Here is a 16,780-nt window from a genome sequence, read left to right as displayed (position 1 = left end):
CTGTTGACATGTGAGAATACACATGCTGACTGTGTAACACCTCACTAAGACACTGTTCATAGCAGCCTCTCATCCAGTAATGATGCCAATTTAACTTGTTTAAACTGGATTTAAACCATCTAGACTTGCATAACCTGTTCTGCATATCTAGGTCAACTGACATTTGTTTTGTTTGATAACTACCATTGTAGAATGCTTATTTTTACAGCTGAGTTACAATGATTCGTTTTGGAGGTAACTAACTCCTGTGGCGAAATGTTAACATAAAAGTTGCGCTTGCTGTTAGAACTCACTTCAGGGCATTCTCCTGCATGCAGGCTATCACTCATTCACATATGCGTTAACTTTGGGTACGCTGTGTTTGATGTCATTATGCAGCCTTGGGGGGGGGGGGGGGGCACCTCCACAATATAAGGAGTGGGGGAGAAGGACCAGACTTAGGAAACATGTTTGTAGGGAGAGGAAACTAGCATCATTTGTCTACAGTATTTCTGGTTTTGTAAAGAAGCTGTTCCTGTTTGTACAAATACTGTGTGAGGACCAGAGAATCCAGTTGGTGAAGAGGTGGATGTGGAGCCAAGTTACCCTTCCGTACCTCTACTTTTTTTTTCCTTTTGGTGGCTGCATTTCTTGTTTTTTTTGGGGGGGGAGGGTGGGTTTGGTCTAATATTACTTTCCTGGTCATACTGTGAACTCAGCTGGAAAAATCCTACTCCTAAGAGGAGTGATGGGTGTTCCCTGTGACTTGAGGAGTCAGACACCACGTCTCCAGTGTGCCTCCCACAGCGGGCTGAGATGGTGAGTCACCCAAAAACTTCTGTATCACCAGAGGGGGGAACACTTCCATTTAGAAGTGTTCCTTTTCTTTTGATTTTGTTTCTCACGGCACACCAATCTACACCTCACCTCACTCCACATGCTCACTAGCTTATAGGCTGGTTTGCAGTGCAGGTGGGTTGTAATATTGTGAGCTCACACCCTGAGACAACAGCCATGGTTTCTTGCTGGTGTACAGCATGTAAAATGTTCTGGATAGTTAAAAGTTCAGGCAAGTCTGAAATTATATTCACTTGACTTGCTCTCTCCAGACAAATACTGTACATTATATAGCAAACCATTCCCATAAATATAATACTAATTTTGATTCCAAGTGGGTCACCTTACTCTTGTCTTCTTGGAGCAGTAAATTTATTTACCGGTAGTAAGTTACATTCCCTGTTGCTTCCAGACCTGAAACAAAAGAACAACCAAGCACACACAATTAGTGTAACAATAAAAAACATACCATATATATCCATTAAGGCACTAGACACAGCAACCCCTCTAATTCTGTAGGTTCACAAACACAAGAAGAATCTCACAGCTTGTCACATAAGGTTAGCCCTTAAACCATAGCAACACTCACCTTTGTTGCTGCCCTGTGGACTATGGAATGCCTGAGTGCCAGTCTATCAATGTCTCTGGAGTAACCCCCTCCAATCACTGTGGCCACTGGAATGCCCCTCTTGACGACAGTATCGATCACATACAGGTCCCTCTGATACAGCCCTGCAGCGACACACACCCGCAGACAGGCCAACAGTTTTAAGCGTTGTGAAAGGCATGCGTGAAGTCGCGTGTTTGAGAAGTAAACCCCTCAGGGAACCCTGTTACTCACCGTTGTCTGTTAGCCTCAGTCTACCTAGCTCGTCTTCCCAGTGAGGATCCACGCCTGCGTCGTACAGCACCAGGTCAGGATGGAAGCTCTCCAACAGCCAGGGCAGGTGAGCCTGAACTGCTCCGAAAACCAAATGTACAACTCAGTCTTATTCAAGGTAGACTGACTGCAAGAGGACAGTAAGAAAGGGTGCAGTTTGCCTTTGACATGACCCTCTCAGACTTCCTTTAAAGGTCTTACCCCTGTACTGTGCTCATATTTTTCCTAGAGTTTATTATTATTATTAATAAAAAACAAACAAAAATATATATATTAAAGATGCAATTTTGAGATGTTCATTTGGCATTTTGTGTCTGCCCAGCCACACACTTGGCACTTATGACCTACATACTGCACAAAGTTAATTTATACATCTATAACATTACAGGGATTGACGCTGATGTGGAACTAACACAAACATTAATGAGCCCTCGATGGTTTGGGTGAGATTCTAGAACTACATGCCTGTTGCAAGGTATTCTTTATCCTCCATCCCATCGTCCACGCTGACATCAAGGTCGCTCTGCTGTTTGCGCACCGGGAAGTTCTTCCCACAATGCACCGAGAAGGTGAAAACATCCGGTTCCTCTCTGAAAATGTAGGCTGTGCCGTCCCCCTATTGGGTGACACAACAATAAGCCCACAGACAGGGATAGTGGAGTTTTCAGATTTTTTTAAACTGAGATGGCTTGGGCAATCAATACATTATTGTCACTACATTGTCATTTAGCAGACACTCTTATCCAGAGGAACTTACCCATAGGTTACAATTTTAATATGTTATCCATTTATACAGCTGGATATTAACTGAGGCAATTCTGGATTAAGTACCTCGCTCAAGGGAACAACGGCAGTGTGCCAGCAGGGAGCTGAACCAGAAACCTTCCAGTTATGAGCCCTGCTCCTTGCCATTATGCTACACTGCCACCCTGATCATATCTGAAGGATGCTGTACATGCCTGATGCACATCCAGATCCACGATCAGGACCTTCCTCCTGGTTGGAGACACATCCATCCAATGTTTTGCCGCCACAGCCAGGTCATTGAGGAGGCAGAATCCAGACCCAAAGCTCGGGAAAGCATGATGAGTCCCTCCGGCTGTGCTGCAGGCTAACCCCCTCTGCAAAGCAATCTCCGCTGCTAGCACCGTACCTCCTGGGTTCAAACAAAATCAGCCAACAATCAAGGTTTCAACGTCAACATTGCAACGGATCACAGAGTCGATTTCCACCCTCTTGGCTTTTTTTTTAAATAATTGTATGATTTAATGCAATCGTATCTCTGCCAGCTTGCTTGTACCTTCTCTGGCCAACTACTGAAACTCGGTCATGCAGCTTGTGACTGGTTGTGTTTGTGTGGTTCTCTGCCTCACTTTCAAGTTGCTTTGGATAAAAATAAAATGAGAAATAAATGTAAATGTATTTGGATATGGTGAGTGAGGCAGATCCACTCAGTTTTCAGAGCCACTCAGTTTTCCCCACCTGTTTCATATCGACAGCGCCTCACAATGCCCTCACTCCAGGGAAAGCCAGTTCTCTTCTGTTCTTTTTCCGGAATTTTCCCTTGTATAAAGTTATCCAGGTACTCCTTGGTGTGCACACCGCCCAGCAGTTCTTCTGAAGCCAAACTAGGAGTCCATACCTTTTAACGCAAAAGCAATGTATAGTGTCCAATTCTTTACCGCTGTGACAATCGCTATTTTCAATACACCTCCATTGCAGAACTGTTCTCACCTGTTTTTCTGATATTACTTGATCTTTAATCAGGAAGTGTAGGACTCTCGGGAACTTTCCCATGGGAAATCTGTGGTTTGGCGGGAGATCACACACGTATTTGCTGTGGTGAACAACTGGAAGGTCTCTTGACCCATTATTCATCTGTGCAGAAACAAAATGCTTAAATTAGTTTGACCGTTTATCAAATCCTACTCTTTACTGCTTTTGCGTTTATACGCGAACATTTACGGTCTTGCGACACACGCTGCCTTAATTAAGAAAGGGCACTATGACAAAGTCGCGAACTAAGGGTCTACTAGTTATATCATTTCTACTGCTAATTACAAAGGTAGGCTACATGTGAACGGTATAGGTGCAGTCCTTTAGCTGGTCTACCGCTGAATACTTACTCGCACACTTTGCACAAATATCTTCTGCAGGGTGTACCGTATGTTTCTCTTCAAAAATATTTTCTCCTCTATATCCTTGCAACGAACGAATGATTTATAAAGTGCGTTTTGTGTTGCAAAGTATATCATTGTTGTTATTATTTACGTGCTGTATGTTAACCTACGCCGATGCGTGTTTCTATCTAGTGTACGCACGGGGCACGTTACGAAACAAGTGGAGCAAATGTATTACATCACCATCAGTTAACTTGCTGAAAGCTAACTTGCTAACTACATGAAGCCGCAAAAATGTCTTATGCTTCTTGGCTCATCCACGTTCTCTTTTATTATCTCTCGTATCCCACACTTTTCAGAGTACACTGGCTGTTTTACTTGTACAGGGTGACGCCATGTTTGAAGCAGCCGTGTGGACAAACTTACATGATAATAACTGCTGGTTCACGGGCGTCAGTTTAGCGTACGCACTGCGCATATCTTATATAGTCATCGTGACAGAAGGATGGGTCAAGCTAATAAGCTTTTAGCCCACGTATGGTACATACATCCGCGGACCCGCGCACCGTCTACTCTTGACTGACGTCCATGAATAAATAGTGAGGCTACTCTCGGTTCTTTTCCAATAAGCAGTACTGTCTCTACCGGACGCCATGTTGTGAGGTTAACTTGAGGGTAGATCGTGCCCGCATCGCAGGATCCAGAATGAGTTTATTCTCCCTTAGTCATTACCACAACGTTCTTGTTTCAAAGGGGGGCGCTGATTTAAAATCATGACGTGGGGGAAACCGTCATGATTGCATTATGTTATTCTTGAGTATGGCATGTGAACTGTCGCTGCGAGCTGCCTCACCTAAGATGTACAGGACAACAAGCAAGCAACAGTGATCAGAGTATGATTAATTAAAACAAATGTAAGTTCACATTGATAATTTCAACCAATTTACTAAATTTAGAGGCAACTTTGATGCTGTGGCCAATGTCAAATTGATGAAATATTCAGTAATTGCATGCGTCACATTACCACAGCACATACATTGTACCATATCCATACCACAAATAATTCTACACACAAACAAAATACAAAATGAACACATTCAAGGAATGTAACCCTTCTTACATATGGCTTGTGCACCATAAAAAAAAATAAGTCCTGATTTGGCTTAACGGGTAAGATTCTCTAATGTGTCATGTGCTTATTAGCCACAATAGCAGCTCTTGCCCGCACACACACCAGTTTCAAGTCCTTCTCTAGTATGTCAAAAACTACTCCAGATTCTCATTTTTTTTGGTGTTCAGGAGCCATGCAGTCTGTAGGCAGCGAATGAAAAAGAAAGTCCATTCAGCAGCATGTTCCAGCAGCTGTTTCTGACTGGTACCAGTGAGAGACCTGGGTAAAGAGAAGGACGTGGCGGCAACAACATGGATGCATCGAGGGAAAAGAAAGAAGAGGAACCCACTGATCTTTAGAGAGTACAAACGCATTTATTTTATACACCCACGGAGACTCACCTGCTGTGACTAAGAGTGCAAGCACAACCAGTGTTGAGACATAGTCAAGAGGCTTGATAGAGTAGGTGGTTTTTTTATGTTAATCTCTGTACTTAAAAATCTCCTGTGGATGCCAAACAAGAAGATTATTGGCTGTGTTAGGCAGAATAACAATAATAGCTGCACCATGAGGTGGTGACACATCTTAGGACTCCTCAGTTTTAGAAATGTGTGCGCCAACATTTATGCAGTTGCCAAATCACACTGCTGCAGTATTCACTGTGCACTACAGAAAACAGAGGCACTGATTGGCAATTTCTGTCTCATTAGCCCCTATACCAGTAGTGACATTTTTTGAGTAGTCTGTGTAAGGATGCCAATAGAATAGCACCGTTTGCTGGTGAGGGCAGTTTGCCATATCCTATAATGTTTATGACTGCAGTTTCATGTATGTGACATCCGATTGTTAAATCGCTGAATGCCTTGCTAATGACTACAAGCTGTAGATGATCACCAATTACAGCGATGCTTGTCAGCAGTGTTAATTCGCAGGACTGTTTCAGTGCTGAGTGTGAAGGTGTGTTAGTTTAGTAAGACACTCATGGCAGCTACAGAATGGAAATCTGGGGTCTTTTGTCTCTTCCCTCAAGAATAACACAATGCAAGGTATTTAACATCTAATTTATTTACATTGTGTATGGGCAAGTTAAGTTTCTTTTTGTCACCTCTGGGACCAGCTCATCAACAAAGAACTTGTGTTTTTGTTTACTTCTAGTAGTGTCTTTTTTTCATTTTTCAGATACACAACCAGTTAACCACATTTTTGTTTATGACCTATATTATCCTTTCACCAGTGAACAATGAAGATGGAATCCAAGCAAACAATGCCAGTGCTTGAAAATATGTCTTACCTCTGAATACGGAAGTAATGAGGCACTACAACGCCTCAGTCCTCGTGTATACACTCTTGACTCAATATTATTTACATCGATAAGGTGCCTGAAGTTTGTGAGCATAGGTAAGGATAAATTATTCAAAGCTACTACATATTTAATAGCTAATGTCCTGAAATATATTGTATTGCAATAAATGGTATAGCTGTTCTGTATACCAGAGCCTTCTGCTATGCTTGCAAATAGCTCTTGTGCCTTCTCTTTTACTGGTTTTTGATAGCAGCACACAACAAAAGGTGTATACTGCTGCCTCCTGCTGTTTCAAGAGTGTGAATGGTGTTCTCCCTGCACAAGCTGCTGTTGGTTGAATCTAGCATGGCCCCTTGTGGTAAACTCATGAAGTTGTGCATATTTTCATTGCTTTGCCTACAACTACCTTGGTCTTTTGAGAGTTTTAAATATAAGGAATGCAGTTTTTAAATATTAAATGTTGTAAAAGTTGTTGTCATTTTAGAAATGTAATAGATCGTTGTATTATTAGATTATGCATCCTGTCCATTTGCGTGTATCGTATTCCTAACCCCCATTTTTTCAACTAACTGCCATACCACTGACATACCATACAAGTGACACTGAGGTAAAATGAACTGACCACTTGGAAAGCAGGAATTGATGAATAAGCATTTAATGTAGCCATTAGACCTTTCTGAGGTAGCAGAATGAGCTTTGGAACCACTGTACTTGTTGGGGTTAGCCATGGGCCATTGATTTACATCAGTGCTGACATGTTGAAAGTAGACTTGTCATTCACAGTTTAAAAAAAAAAAAACCTACATAATGAGAAGTCCACATTCTCTTGCCAGTAGATGGCAGTATGAAGCAATTTAATGAAACCTGCACTTTTTTTGAGGTCACCAGCTCAAGTTACATAATCATGTCATAATAAAGACTCATCAGTATGACAAATCAGTAAACATAAATAAGCTATCACCATCGGTAGTGGTGTAAGATTTGAGTTTTCAGCCCTACCCACTCAAATATATGTAGCTTGTGAGTAGTTTGTTTGGACAATTTATGCTGAATGACAATTCTATGTGACTGTACTCAGCCAGTAATAGATTATTGCTGATATCTAATTCAATAAGTGTGGTCAACAATGAACATGAGTGGCAAAAGTTAATGTGATACCCTGGCTGCCTAATGGCAAAAGCACATATGTAAATATATATTTCTTGTTTGTCATATGTGGCTTTGCCCATCTTTTTATAGTTTTCATTTCTCTATTTGGTGGTATGTTGTGTTCTAAGTTCAGTTTGGGTTTGCTGTGCATTGTGGGAGTCAGATGTCTGCATCACCTTGTTTTGTCACATTCCATTGTTCTCACATAACTTTTTTTCTGAGAAGTCACATCACTCCTGTGAAAGTCTTTATATGTTGCTCAAAAGTATTCTTGTCCTTGAACGGGGGCATAGGGTGAACCTTATTACAAATAAGTGTAAAAGGTTTGCTGACTAGATGCTCTACTGGTGCTCCCTTGAGCTAATGATGTTGCACCTCTGAACTTGCGTGCACACATAATTGGTTGACCTGTGGACTTGATGGCCAATTAGTGTAATAGGAGGAGAAACATCAATATAGCATGTCAAACACCACAGCAGAACATAACTATAATTATAATTAATTTTCCACTGCAAACAAGTGCTACAGAAATTCAAACTGGCAAACCAGTGTGTGAAGTAAGATGTTAAGTCTAAAGGTTTCGTCAGCAAGCATATGTATGTTACTGTCATGATTATCATTGCAATAGCAGTCCTATTTACACATACAAAAAGTGTTGCAGAATTTCTGTTTCGTTTATTATGGAACACTCCTTGAAGGTGAAGGTGCAATATTAATTGCTAGAGAAGATGCATGTCTATTTCACTCCTTTTCTGGACCTTTGGTCTCTCAACCTCGGTCACATGGCTCATTACTAATTAAGCCCATACAAGGCAGAAAACAAACTACTGTTGCTTCAAAGGTGCAAGCGAGTGAAAAGACTTTGGTGCCATTATTAGTGTGTTGTAAGTCTCTCTGGCTAAAAGCCCTGACGTTTGTCAGTAATTCGTTTCCACTTTCACTCGAACCGGATACCTGGCAAAAATAGATTTTGAGCTGTCATCCTTGCTGAACAGTTTAAAAGCAGTTATTACATAAACATACTTTGAATTTCAACTTGGCATGCCTACCAAATACAAAATAATCTTGCAAGTGTGGACCTAGCTGCATAATGCAGATAGATATTGAAATTTAAGAACAAGGTCAATTGTAAAACTCGTGTTTGACTTGAATTTGCTTCCTATTTGTGCAAGTTGTAACAATTCTTTTCATTTGACAGCAGGATAGAAGAGAAGGGCTTTTGTTTGAGTGCATGCTGGCATGTGTAGGTCATTGTGTTTGAATGTGCACAGGCTTGTGTGGGTCATGAGGGTCATGGATAACTTCACACTCCTTTTGTTTTTACAGATTGAAGGAAGACATTTGTGAAAAATGTGTATAGCTTCATAGATCATATTCCTGGATTCATCAATGCCCTGTCTCACAGAGAAAATATATCACGATCTCTGAGGCCTTCACAGAATCCTTCCAGTCATAATGAAATGTCAAATTACAAAAAAGACTTTGGCAAACTAAAGGAAATCATTACAATGGCTTTTAAAATAAAATTCTTTGTCAGAGCTTCTGAATGTCAGTGATATTTTCATAGTTATTTTTAAGGGGTTTTATAATTGACCCCTGTGGGACAGATGTCAGAGTTTCACTTTCGTGGAATGTTAAGTTATGTTTTCTTACCCTGCGATGAAATGAAATTGAATTACAGCGGGCTGTGTGCTATAACTGGACGTAGTGAGCATGTGAGCTAAGAGGGTCTAAGAAAGGGTAGTAGAGTATGTATTATGGAAGACTGCAGTGTGCAAACATTTAACACCTGTACTGATGGAAACACAGATATTTTTGTACTCCAGGACAGAGTTCACAGGCACTGCAGTCTAACCTGCACGTAGCCATGCTCGAAAAGCCCCCCGAGAGAGAACCTGAGTGTGTTTTTCACGTGTTGTCTGCAGTTGTTCAGGAATCAGGGCCTCTTGTTTATTGAAGAGGCCCAGGCGTTCCCTCGGCTAGCCCAGGGCTGTTGATTTAGATCCACGTACCATTCTTTGGATACCTCTGCCGTTATATCACCCTGCCAAGCCTGTGGAGGCCGCATCTGTCGGAGCAGGCTGCCGGGATTCCACAGGCCCCTGCCATCACGCCCCGCGGTTGCGTAAAAAGGAAGCCTTGAAAAACGAGCTCTGATGCGAACCAGGGGGCGCAGACACAGCTGCGCGCTGGAGGCTCATCCGGGATTGCAACGGGTACGAGGAGGATTGCGCCGCACGTCCCGTTAAGCCCCGTGAGCCATGCGACGCAGTTCCCTCAGTGTGAGCGGCGAGCAGCGGTTTTATTCATATATGTAAGACTCTGCAGAAACTGCTGCACTAGGGGTTTACCTCTGAGACAACCCCCCGCAGTCAAAACCTATATGCCTGACAGCTATGCTGTAAGCAGACATGGGTCCCATTCTCCAGCTGCAATTTGCTGTCCTTCCTCATCCCTACCATCAGTTGGCTGGTTGCAACTTCTAAACATATTCTATCTCCAGACTTTCAAATATAGCTATCTGGGCATTAAACATTCATAAGAATAAACAGCAGCAGGCAGCAGTGTGGCACATCTGTAATGAGTAAGGGCTTGTAAGCCAAAGGTCACCAGTTCGTTTCCCAACTGGGGCACTGTCGTTGTGCCCTTGGGCAAGTCACTCAACCCAAAATTGCCTCTGAAAAATATCCAGTTGTATAAATTGATAAAATTTAAAAACTGTAACTGATGTAAGTCGGTCTGAATAAGAACATCTACTAAATGACAGCAATGTAATGTAATGTAAACAAATACAGAGTCTCTTTGATTTTCTGCTATATCCCCCCCTCCTCACACATCACTGTGGGCTGACATTGGCATTCCACATGGACCAGTCTGTGCTATGCCCTTACAGGTCAACGGCCTGATGGCTGTACCTGGTTACAAGTTCAAGAGCCTGGAAGGTACAGGGAAAGGAAATGACCTGTCCTGCTTTTATCCCTATTGCACCCCAGTGCTGGTATGTACCACTTATATGTGGAAACTGCCCCCAGGCCTGTGATTTAGGGGCCTGACCTTGCATTTACCAAATGCGTGCTCCGGAGGGTTGTGCGGTTGTACAAATGAGGGGCTGAGCGGAGGAAATTAGTAGTTTTTTGACCCCGTTGCTGTTCATTTCATGGACCCAGAGGCAAATAACTTTGTCTCTTTACTGTGAACTATTTACACCATTTGCCCTGCTTGCCTTATCAATAAATTGGGGGTGAAAGTTCTTCACAGGAGAGGTTCAGTGGGATTTGAAGCAGCACCACTGGTGCTTAGGGGTTTAATGTGGGTTTAGTGATTTGTGAGGGCCCACGATTGTCATCATGAATTATCACTTTAGCCATACTCAGCATAAATATAATTAGACCAAATTTAACCTGATCTTTTTTTTTTTGGTTGGGTATGAGTCTAAATCATGGCAAATAGAAACACTGACTAATACTGTCAATCTTTCATGTTACTGTTTGATGGGAATCTAATTACTGCAGTTCAGGTAGATCTGGACTTTTTATTTTTTTTTTTTACAAGACAGACATTCCTTTTATTATTCAGGTTGCACGGTTGTGGAAGAGAGCCGGTGGGTTTTTATGAATGGGTGATTCACGGCTAAGTCATATGGTTGCTTTGATGAATTTTGCTTGAAATAAAGCTTATCATCACTTGAATAATGATTGTCTTGAATGATAATTGTCTTCACATGCCTTCAGGAGAACTCATTCACGAAAAGCGTTTTGTCTGCTGAGTTGACCACACCTGCACTGTGATCCCCCCCCCACCCCCACCCCACAATGCTCCTGGTAATTCTCTCCCTTTCATGTGGCTTTGAGTCATTAAAATCTCAAAAATGAATAATCCCTGTACAAGTGTATTTTCAATTTAATTTTGTCAAACGACACCTTGGCATGCTCTATGATAAAATAAACCCAGAGAGAATTTTTGGTGGAACCTGCCAAGCATTAGTAAATATGAATCACAAAGGCCATTTATTTCATCCAAATACAACAAACACTTCCATGGGGTCAATTTTCAAATGCTTATTGACTCTCAGAAAAACTGAATTATATCAAGATCCAAATTTTAGTAACTGAAATTATCACTGTAGGCCGAGCATCTGGTGACAGAACAGCATTGGTTCAGAACAGTACAAGGCTCCCTTTGGTAATGGCTTCCCACAATGTTGTAAACTCCAAATATTTGTACTGTAAATATTGCCTCTTTTGGGAAGGGGACTGATCTGATGGAAAGGGTGGCAGAGAATCTAAGCAGCCTGCCTCGTGTGCTGTGTGTGTGCACGCGGGTCAAGTGCGGCCCCACTTGAGTGACTTTAGGTAGGGCAGAGCTGTCAGCCTCGTTTTGCTGCCAGTCTAATGCTCCCTATTCTAGCTGTGCTCTTTCCCCTCAGAGTAGAGAGCAGTCAAGTCTCTCTCCCTCTCTCTCCACACACTTCAGATCTTTTTAATAATAATTTTCACTTGAGATCTACAGCTTGTTTCTCTCTCTGTCTCCACTGGATTTTATACATTATACATTTTATACATATATATATATATACACACACACACACACACACACACACACACACACACACACACACACACACACAAACATTTAACCTTTAATGTCTTGTTTAATTCACCAAAATAATACAATTTATGTTGATATTAGCATTTTATTAATCTGTTATGTAGTCATTATTATAGTACCCACAGCATAGAAATTATGTCCTAAAACATTACTGATTTACAGTATCAGCATTATCTTTGTCTTTTATCTCAAACTATACTTATTAGTTTGCTTAGCTGATACCCTTTCCAGGATGACTTCCAAAGCAGCCATTTTACACATTATGTAGTTTTACAGCTGGATATTTACTCAATCAATACAGGTATTTTGCTCAAAGGTCCAACAGCAGTGCCTCACTTGGGAATTAAACCTGCAAACTCTGTGTTAAATGCATGGTTACTTAGCCACTGAACCACCTCAGCTTTGGCTAGCACTGCCTCTGCTCTGGGACCCCCCCCCTTACCCCCACATCCCAGCAGCAGCAGGAGGAGTGGTGCAGATGGGAGTGGGGGGGGGGGGTCTCTCCGGCAGCCCGTGGGATGGTCCCAGCGTTTCATTATGATTTCACACTGGCAGTGCGTCTGACAGCAAGTGTAGATTTATTGCCTTCACACACACCGCAAAGTGACAGCCAACACCGCACGAGGTAAGGGACCCTTACATAATGCTCAGTTAAGCTGATAAGGATTATTATCAGAATTAAGTGAAGACAAAACACAGTCTGATGTTGTAATAATTTGGATTTGTGAGATGTGGCATTTCCATCTTGAAAAGTATGGTATTTTGTAAAGAAAGACAAAGGCAATTTTGGACATAAGATAATTCTTCTGGCATAGTTTTCATATTTCATGACAAAGAAAGCGCAGCCTTGAGTTCTGTTTGACCATTCTCTATTCTCTCTTTGGCTCTTTCTCTTTCTCTCTTTGTTTGCGCTGGAGGCAGACAGTTGCCTGCAGGTTCAAGGTCATAGTCTGGCTTCTCTGGGTGAGGGCTGGTTGTGTGTGTGTGTGTGTGTGTGTGTGTGTGTGTGTGTGTATAGTTTGGTGAATGCGTGTGCGTGTGTGTGCGCGCGCACACGTGCGTGTGTGTGTGTGTGTGTATAGTTTGGTGAATGCGTGAGTGTGTGGGTGTGTACATTTGTACATGTGCACGTGAATATACGTGCTTGCATCAAAATCTGTGTACACATGTATGAATAGGTTTTTGCTTGTCTTTATGAGTTCCAGCGCGTGTGCATCTCTGAGTTTGAGTGTTCATTTGTGTGTGTGTGTGTGTGTGTGTGTGTACGCGCATGTGTGTGTGTGTGTCTGTATGTATGCATACATCTTTGTATGCATCTGAGCAGAAGGATTAGCTCTGCTCATGCTGGGAAAATCCAATGTGCTGGGGAGCAGATAAGACAGGAAAGGAAGTCCGCTCTGGTCTCAGGTGCATTACACAGATCCTCTCATTAAAAAAGAGAGGACCGAAAGAGAAAATCAATTAGACAGTCCAGCACCATCAATTTTTCAATTACCAGGGGAGTAAAAGGAAACGGTTCACTCTGAGAGATAGACACTTGCATTTTATTCTGGTGATTCTGTAGGGCAAAGTTGGCCGGGGGGGTGTTCAGCTTATCTGAAACTTATTTGAAACTGCTTGATCAAGAGGACTGCCTAGCCCTTGAGGGCTGCTGTTACTGGTTGTGTTACCCTGTGCAGCTTTGGAGGATAAAAAAACTGGCACTGTCAGCCCTGGTTTTCGTGATTATGTTGCCCAATCACGCTGCGCGCAGTGGAGAGAGAGATGGGAGGCAGGAAGTTGCCGGGCCGTGACACAGGGAGTACGAGCAGCTGTCTGCTTCAGTGGTGCTGATCCCTGGGGCTCACCCCCCCCCCCCCCCCCCCCAAGGGCCCGATACGCCCAGAGGAACAATGGGGGAGAGACAGGTGGCGGGGACAGCTGAGCGCGGGAGCCGTGTCTTTTGGTACCGCCAGCTCGATCTCGCACGCGGCAAGCCTCGATGTCTCTCCCACTGTGCGATTAAACAGCCGTCACGCTCCCAGTGGCAGATGAGTCACTCTGGCCAAGCGTTCTCTCTCTGCCGCTATTTCACCCAGCCTCGCTTTCCTTTCTTAAACTCCATTTGATAATGATGATAATAAACTTACTTCGCTTTTTCTTGTGCGATGCTCATGGCACTTTCCAGATAACAGAAATAATTCGGATATTGAGTCATGTAAGGCAGTAAGAAGACAGTTAAAATCAGATAATAAAACAATATAGGCAATTAAAATAGTAAGCGTGAGCAATACCTGAAACGGAATTAAAGCAAATGCTGGTAATAAAATTTACATCACAATCATTTAACATCAAAAATTTGATTCCTTTTTATCAGTGACTTTGGAGTGTAGTCATGTTTGATTCTTAATCTCCTTGATATACAGACAGAATACTTTGAAGGAAAGAAAGGAAATGAATTATCAACCTGTCTGAGTGCCTGTTTAAGTGTTTGCATTCAGAGACGGAAACGATAAGATTGAACAAGCACAAATCCTTCAGCCTTGTTTTGTACTGGTCAGTCTATCTACATGAAGGAGGGAACAAAAGTCAACCGCGCCTGGCGACGAATGTCCCAAAGGTGTGTGACTGTGGTGTTTAATTTCAATTAGCAAAGTCTCCATGGGAAGGCAAGGTAACCACAAAGAGTTCATTATCAGGACACGCTCTGTCGTACACACAGACATTATGGGCTGCATTAACAGGAAATGGTTGAATAGAATAGGATTTGTGCCTTCTCATTTTACCAGCGTGACCTTGTCTATATTACTGGGGTTATTTTTTTGTTATGAGTGGATATTTATCTCCCCATTGATATTCTGTGTAGTACTAATGGCTCTCCCTCTTAGTCTACTAAATATAGTCTCATAATGCACTGCAGTCTGCTTACCAAGAGAGCTTTGTTCGGTTTTCCTTGGAATATTTTTACCCCGTCTTTTCGCATCCTGGTGTATCTTTCATCTTGAACAATCTTTGTGTGGTGCACATCCTTCACATTTAACATGTAGCATTGAGGTATTTTAGATTTGTGTTTGTTGTAGTCTTTATTTAACTGTTCCAGACATCAGTGTTCTCATCTGTTGTGGAAACAGGTGACCATCTTAACTCATAAAACACCGGGTGATTTATGAGAGATTTATGTCATTTGCCAAGACCCAGGCAGGTCTTCCAGGTCAAGTCACCAGTAAATAGGTTCTTTCTCTGCCTGAAACAAGTGACATTGGCAGGGGGAAGTCAAATTGGACTCAGGGGACAGATGAAATCTCTTATTCTTTAGCAGATTGGTATCGGTTCCCATGACATCTCAGCGAGCCCTGTGTGTACAGGACTGTGTTTGTCTGTTTAGCATGCTTGGCTCCCTTGTGTATAAATTCCCCTTTAGCGGACAGACAAGGTCCAGCTTTGTGCATGAGGCAAAGGCCGCTCTGACTGGAAGCTGATGACCATGAATCTGATCATTAGCAGAACACGGTTTATGGAATTTCACCTTGTTTTCTGAGCTGATCGGGACGTCAGATGCATGCCAAGAGATGCAACCCTTGCCAGAATTGTCATATTCTTTTTTTTTCCCCGTCTACTCTCGCTCAAAGGTTTTAGAGGACAGAATTAATATCGTGTGACCAGCTGCATGAAAGCACTTTTCAGTTCAGCTCAGGTTTGAAGAGTGCTCTGTGAGCCGTCGTGTCATAAGTGCAAGAATGCACCGCATTCAGCGCGGTGTTCGACTTTTCACGTCAAGCGTCCACGGGGGAGCCGCGATTAGTCCACATGTGTAGACTTTAAGTGCCGTGGTATCTCGTGTTGACTTTGGGGGTGATTTAAGAGTCTTTAGGTTCGGTTGCCTGTCATCCCTGAGATATGTGACTGGTGAAACTGATGACACATTTTGGCTGTAATTCTTGTAACACACAGGGATGTGTCCGAGCCTATCAGCCACTGAGGCGTACATTTACATGAAGGTGTTGAGGCATAACCGTCAGCCCCTGCTGAATGAGTAGTGACAGTTCAGCTACACCCACGCGCCTCGCGCTTCGCACCACGACCGCTTTCACAAGACCTGTGAGTTATGGAGGAAGCATGCAAGGAAGAACGATCAATGGGGCTGGATGCCAGCTGGACGCCTTGTGGCTGAAGTGAGTGTCCAAACATGGAAGTACTTGCACAAGTATAGCTGTACAAGAGGAGACTGTTCTCTCCTCTGATGCAAACCGCCCTTGTTCTTACTCTGGAATAGTAGGCGAGACCCTCGTAGACATGAATATGGAAATCGTACCTAATGAGCATTTTTTCCTGAAATGCAATGCTACAAGTCATTACATTATATTATTGTCATTTAGCACACACTCTTATCAAGAGCAACTTACATAGGTTACAGTTTTTACATATTATCCATGAATATTATCCATATTTACTGAGTCAATTGTGGGTTAAGTACTTGGCCCAAAGGTACAGCAGTAGTGCCCCAGCAGGGATTGAACTAGAAACCTTTTGGTTATGAGCCCTGCCCTTACCACAAATGCTACACTGCCGTCTCTGCACCACAAAATAACTTTGGCACAGGACCTGTGATGAGTCAAGCCGAGGAGTAAACATGATATGAAAGGCAATCCAGGGGGAGGGGAGGGGAACCAAGACGAGCCATGGGTTTCCTTTGGCTGGGGATGCTTTTATGTAGTGTAGACATTTATGAGGTGCTGACTGACCTTGTCATATTAGGGGTATTGTTCCCCATCCCCCAGTATTTGTCGTCTAAGTGATGCGGATGGGGCGGCACT

General features: G+C 42.7%; 1 protein-coding gene across 1 annotated transcript; it reads right to left on the bottom strand.

Moving 5' to 3' along the window:
- Positions 1 to 1,153: 1,153 nt before the first annotated feature.
- Positions 1,154 to 4,188, bottom strand: hdac12 (histone deacetylase 12). Its single transcript, XM_036537829.1, has 8 exons — positions 3,823 to 4,188; positions 3,431 to 3,574; positions 3,179 to 3,338; positions 2,656 to 2,852; positions 2,162 to 2,312; positions 1,658 to 1,774; positions 1,406 to 1,548; positions 1,154 to 1,230 (listed from the first exon to the last, which is right to left on the bottom strand). Exons 1-8 carry the CDS (start codon positions 3,949 to 3,951, stop codon positions 1,207 to 1,209), a joined length of 1,065 nt encoding a protein of 354 aa, XP_036393722.1. The 5' UTR covers positions 3,952 to 4,188; the 3' UTR covers positions 1,154 to 1,206.
- Between the last annotated feature and the right edge of the window lie 12,592 nt (positions 4,189 to 16,780).

This window comes from Megalops cyprinoides, chromosome 9, assembly GCF_013368585.1.
Source record: "Megalops cyprinoides isolate fMegCyp1 chromosome 9, fMegCyp1.pri, whole genome shotgun sequence".
Classification (NCBI taxonomy): domain Eukaryota; kingdom Metazoa; phylum Chordata; class Actinopteri; order Elopiformes; family Megalopidae; genus Megalops; species Megalops cyprinoides.
This window is presented reverse-complemented; position numbering and strand designations above follow the sequence as displayed.

What these genes read in the sequence shown, in the direction of transcription:
- hdac12 (XM_036537829.1), bottom strand. Translation starts at nt 3,951, where the DNA reads ATGATATACTTTGCAACACAAAACGCACTTTATAAATCATTCGTTCGT. An exon ending in ACTGAGGCTAACAGACAACG is followed by an intron (nt 1,549 to 1,657) that starts GTGAGTAACAGG and finishes GTGTCGCTGCAG; the next exon opens with GGCTGTATCAGAGGGACCTG. An exon ending in TCCACAGGGCAGCAACAAAG is followed by an intron (nt 1,231 to 1,405) that starts GTGAGTGTTGCT and finishes CTTTTGTTTCAG; the next exon opens with GTCTGGAAGCAACAGGGAAT.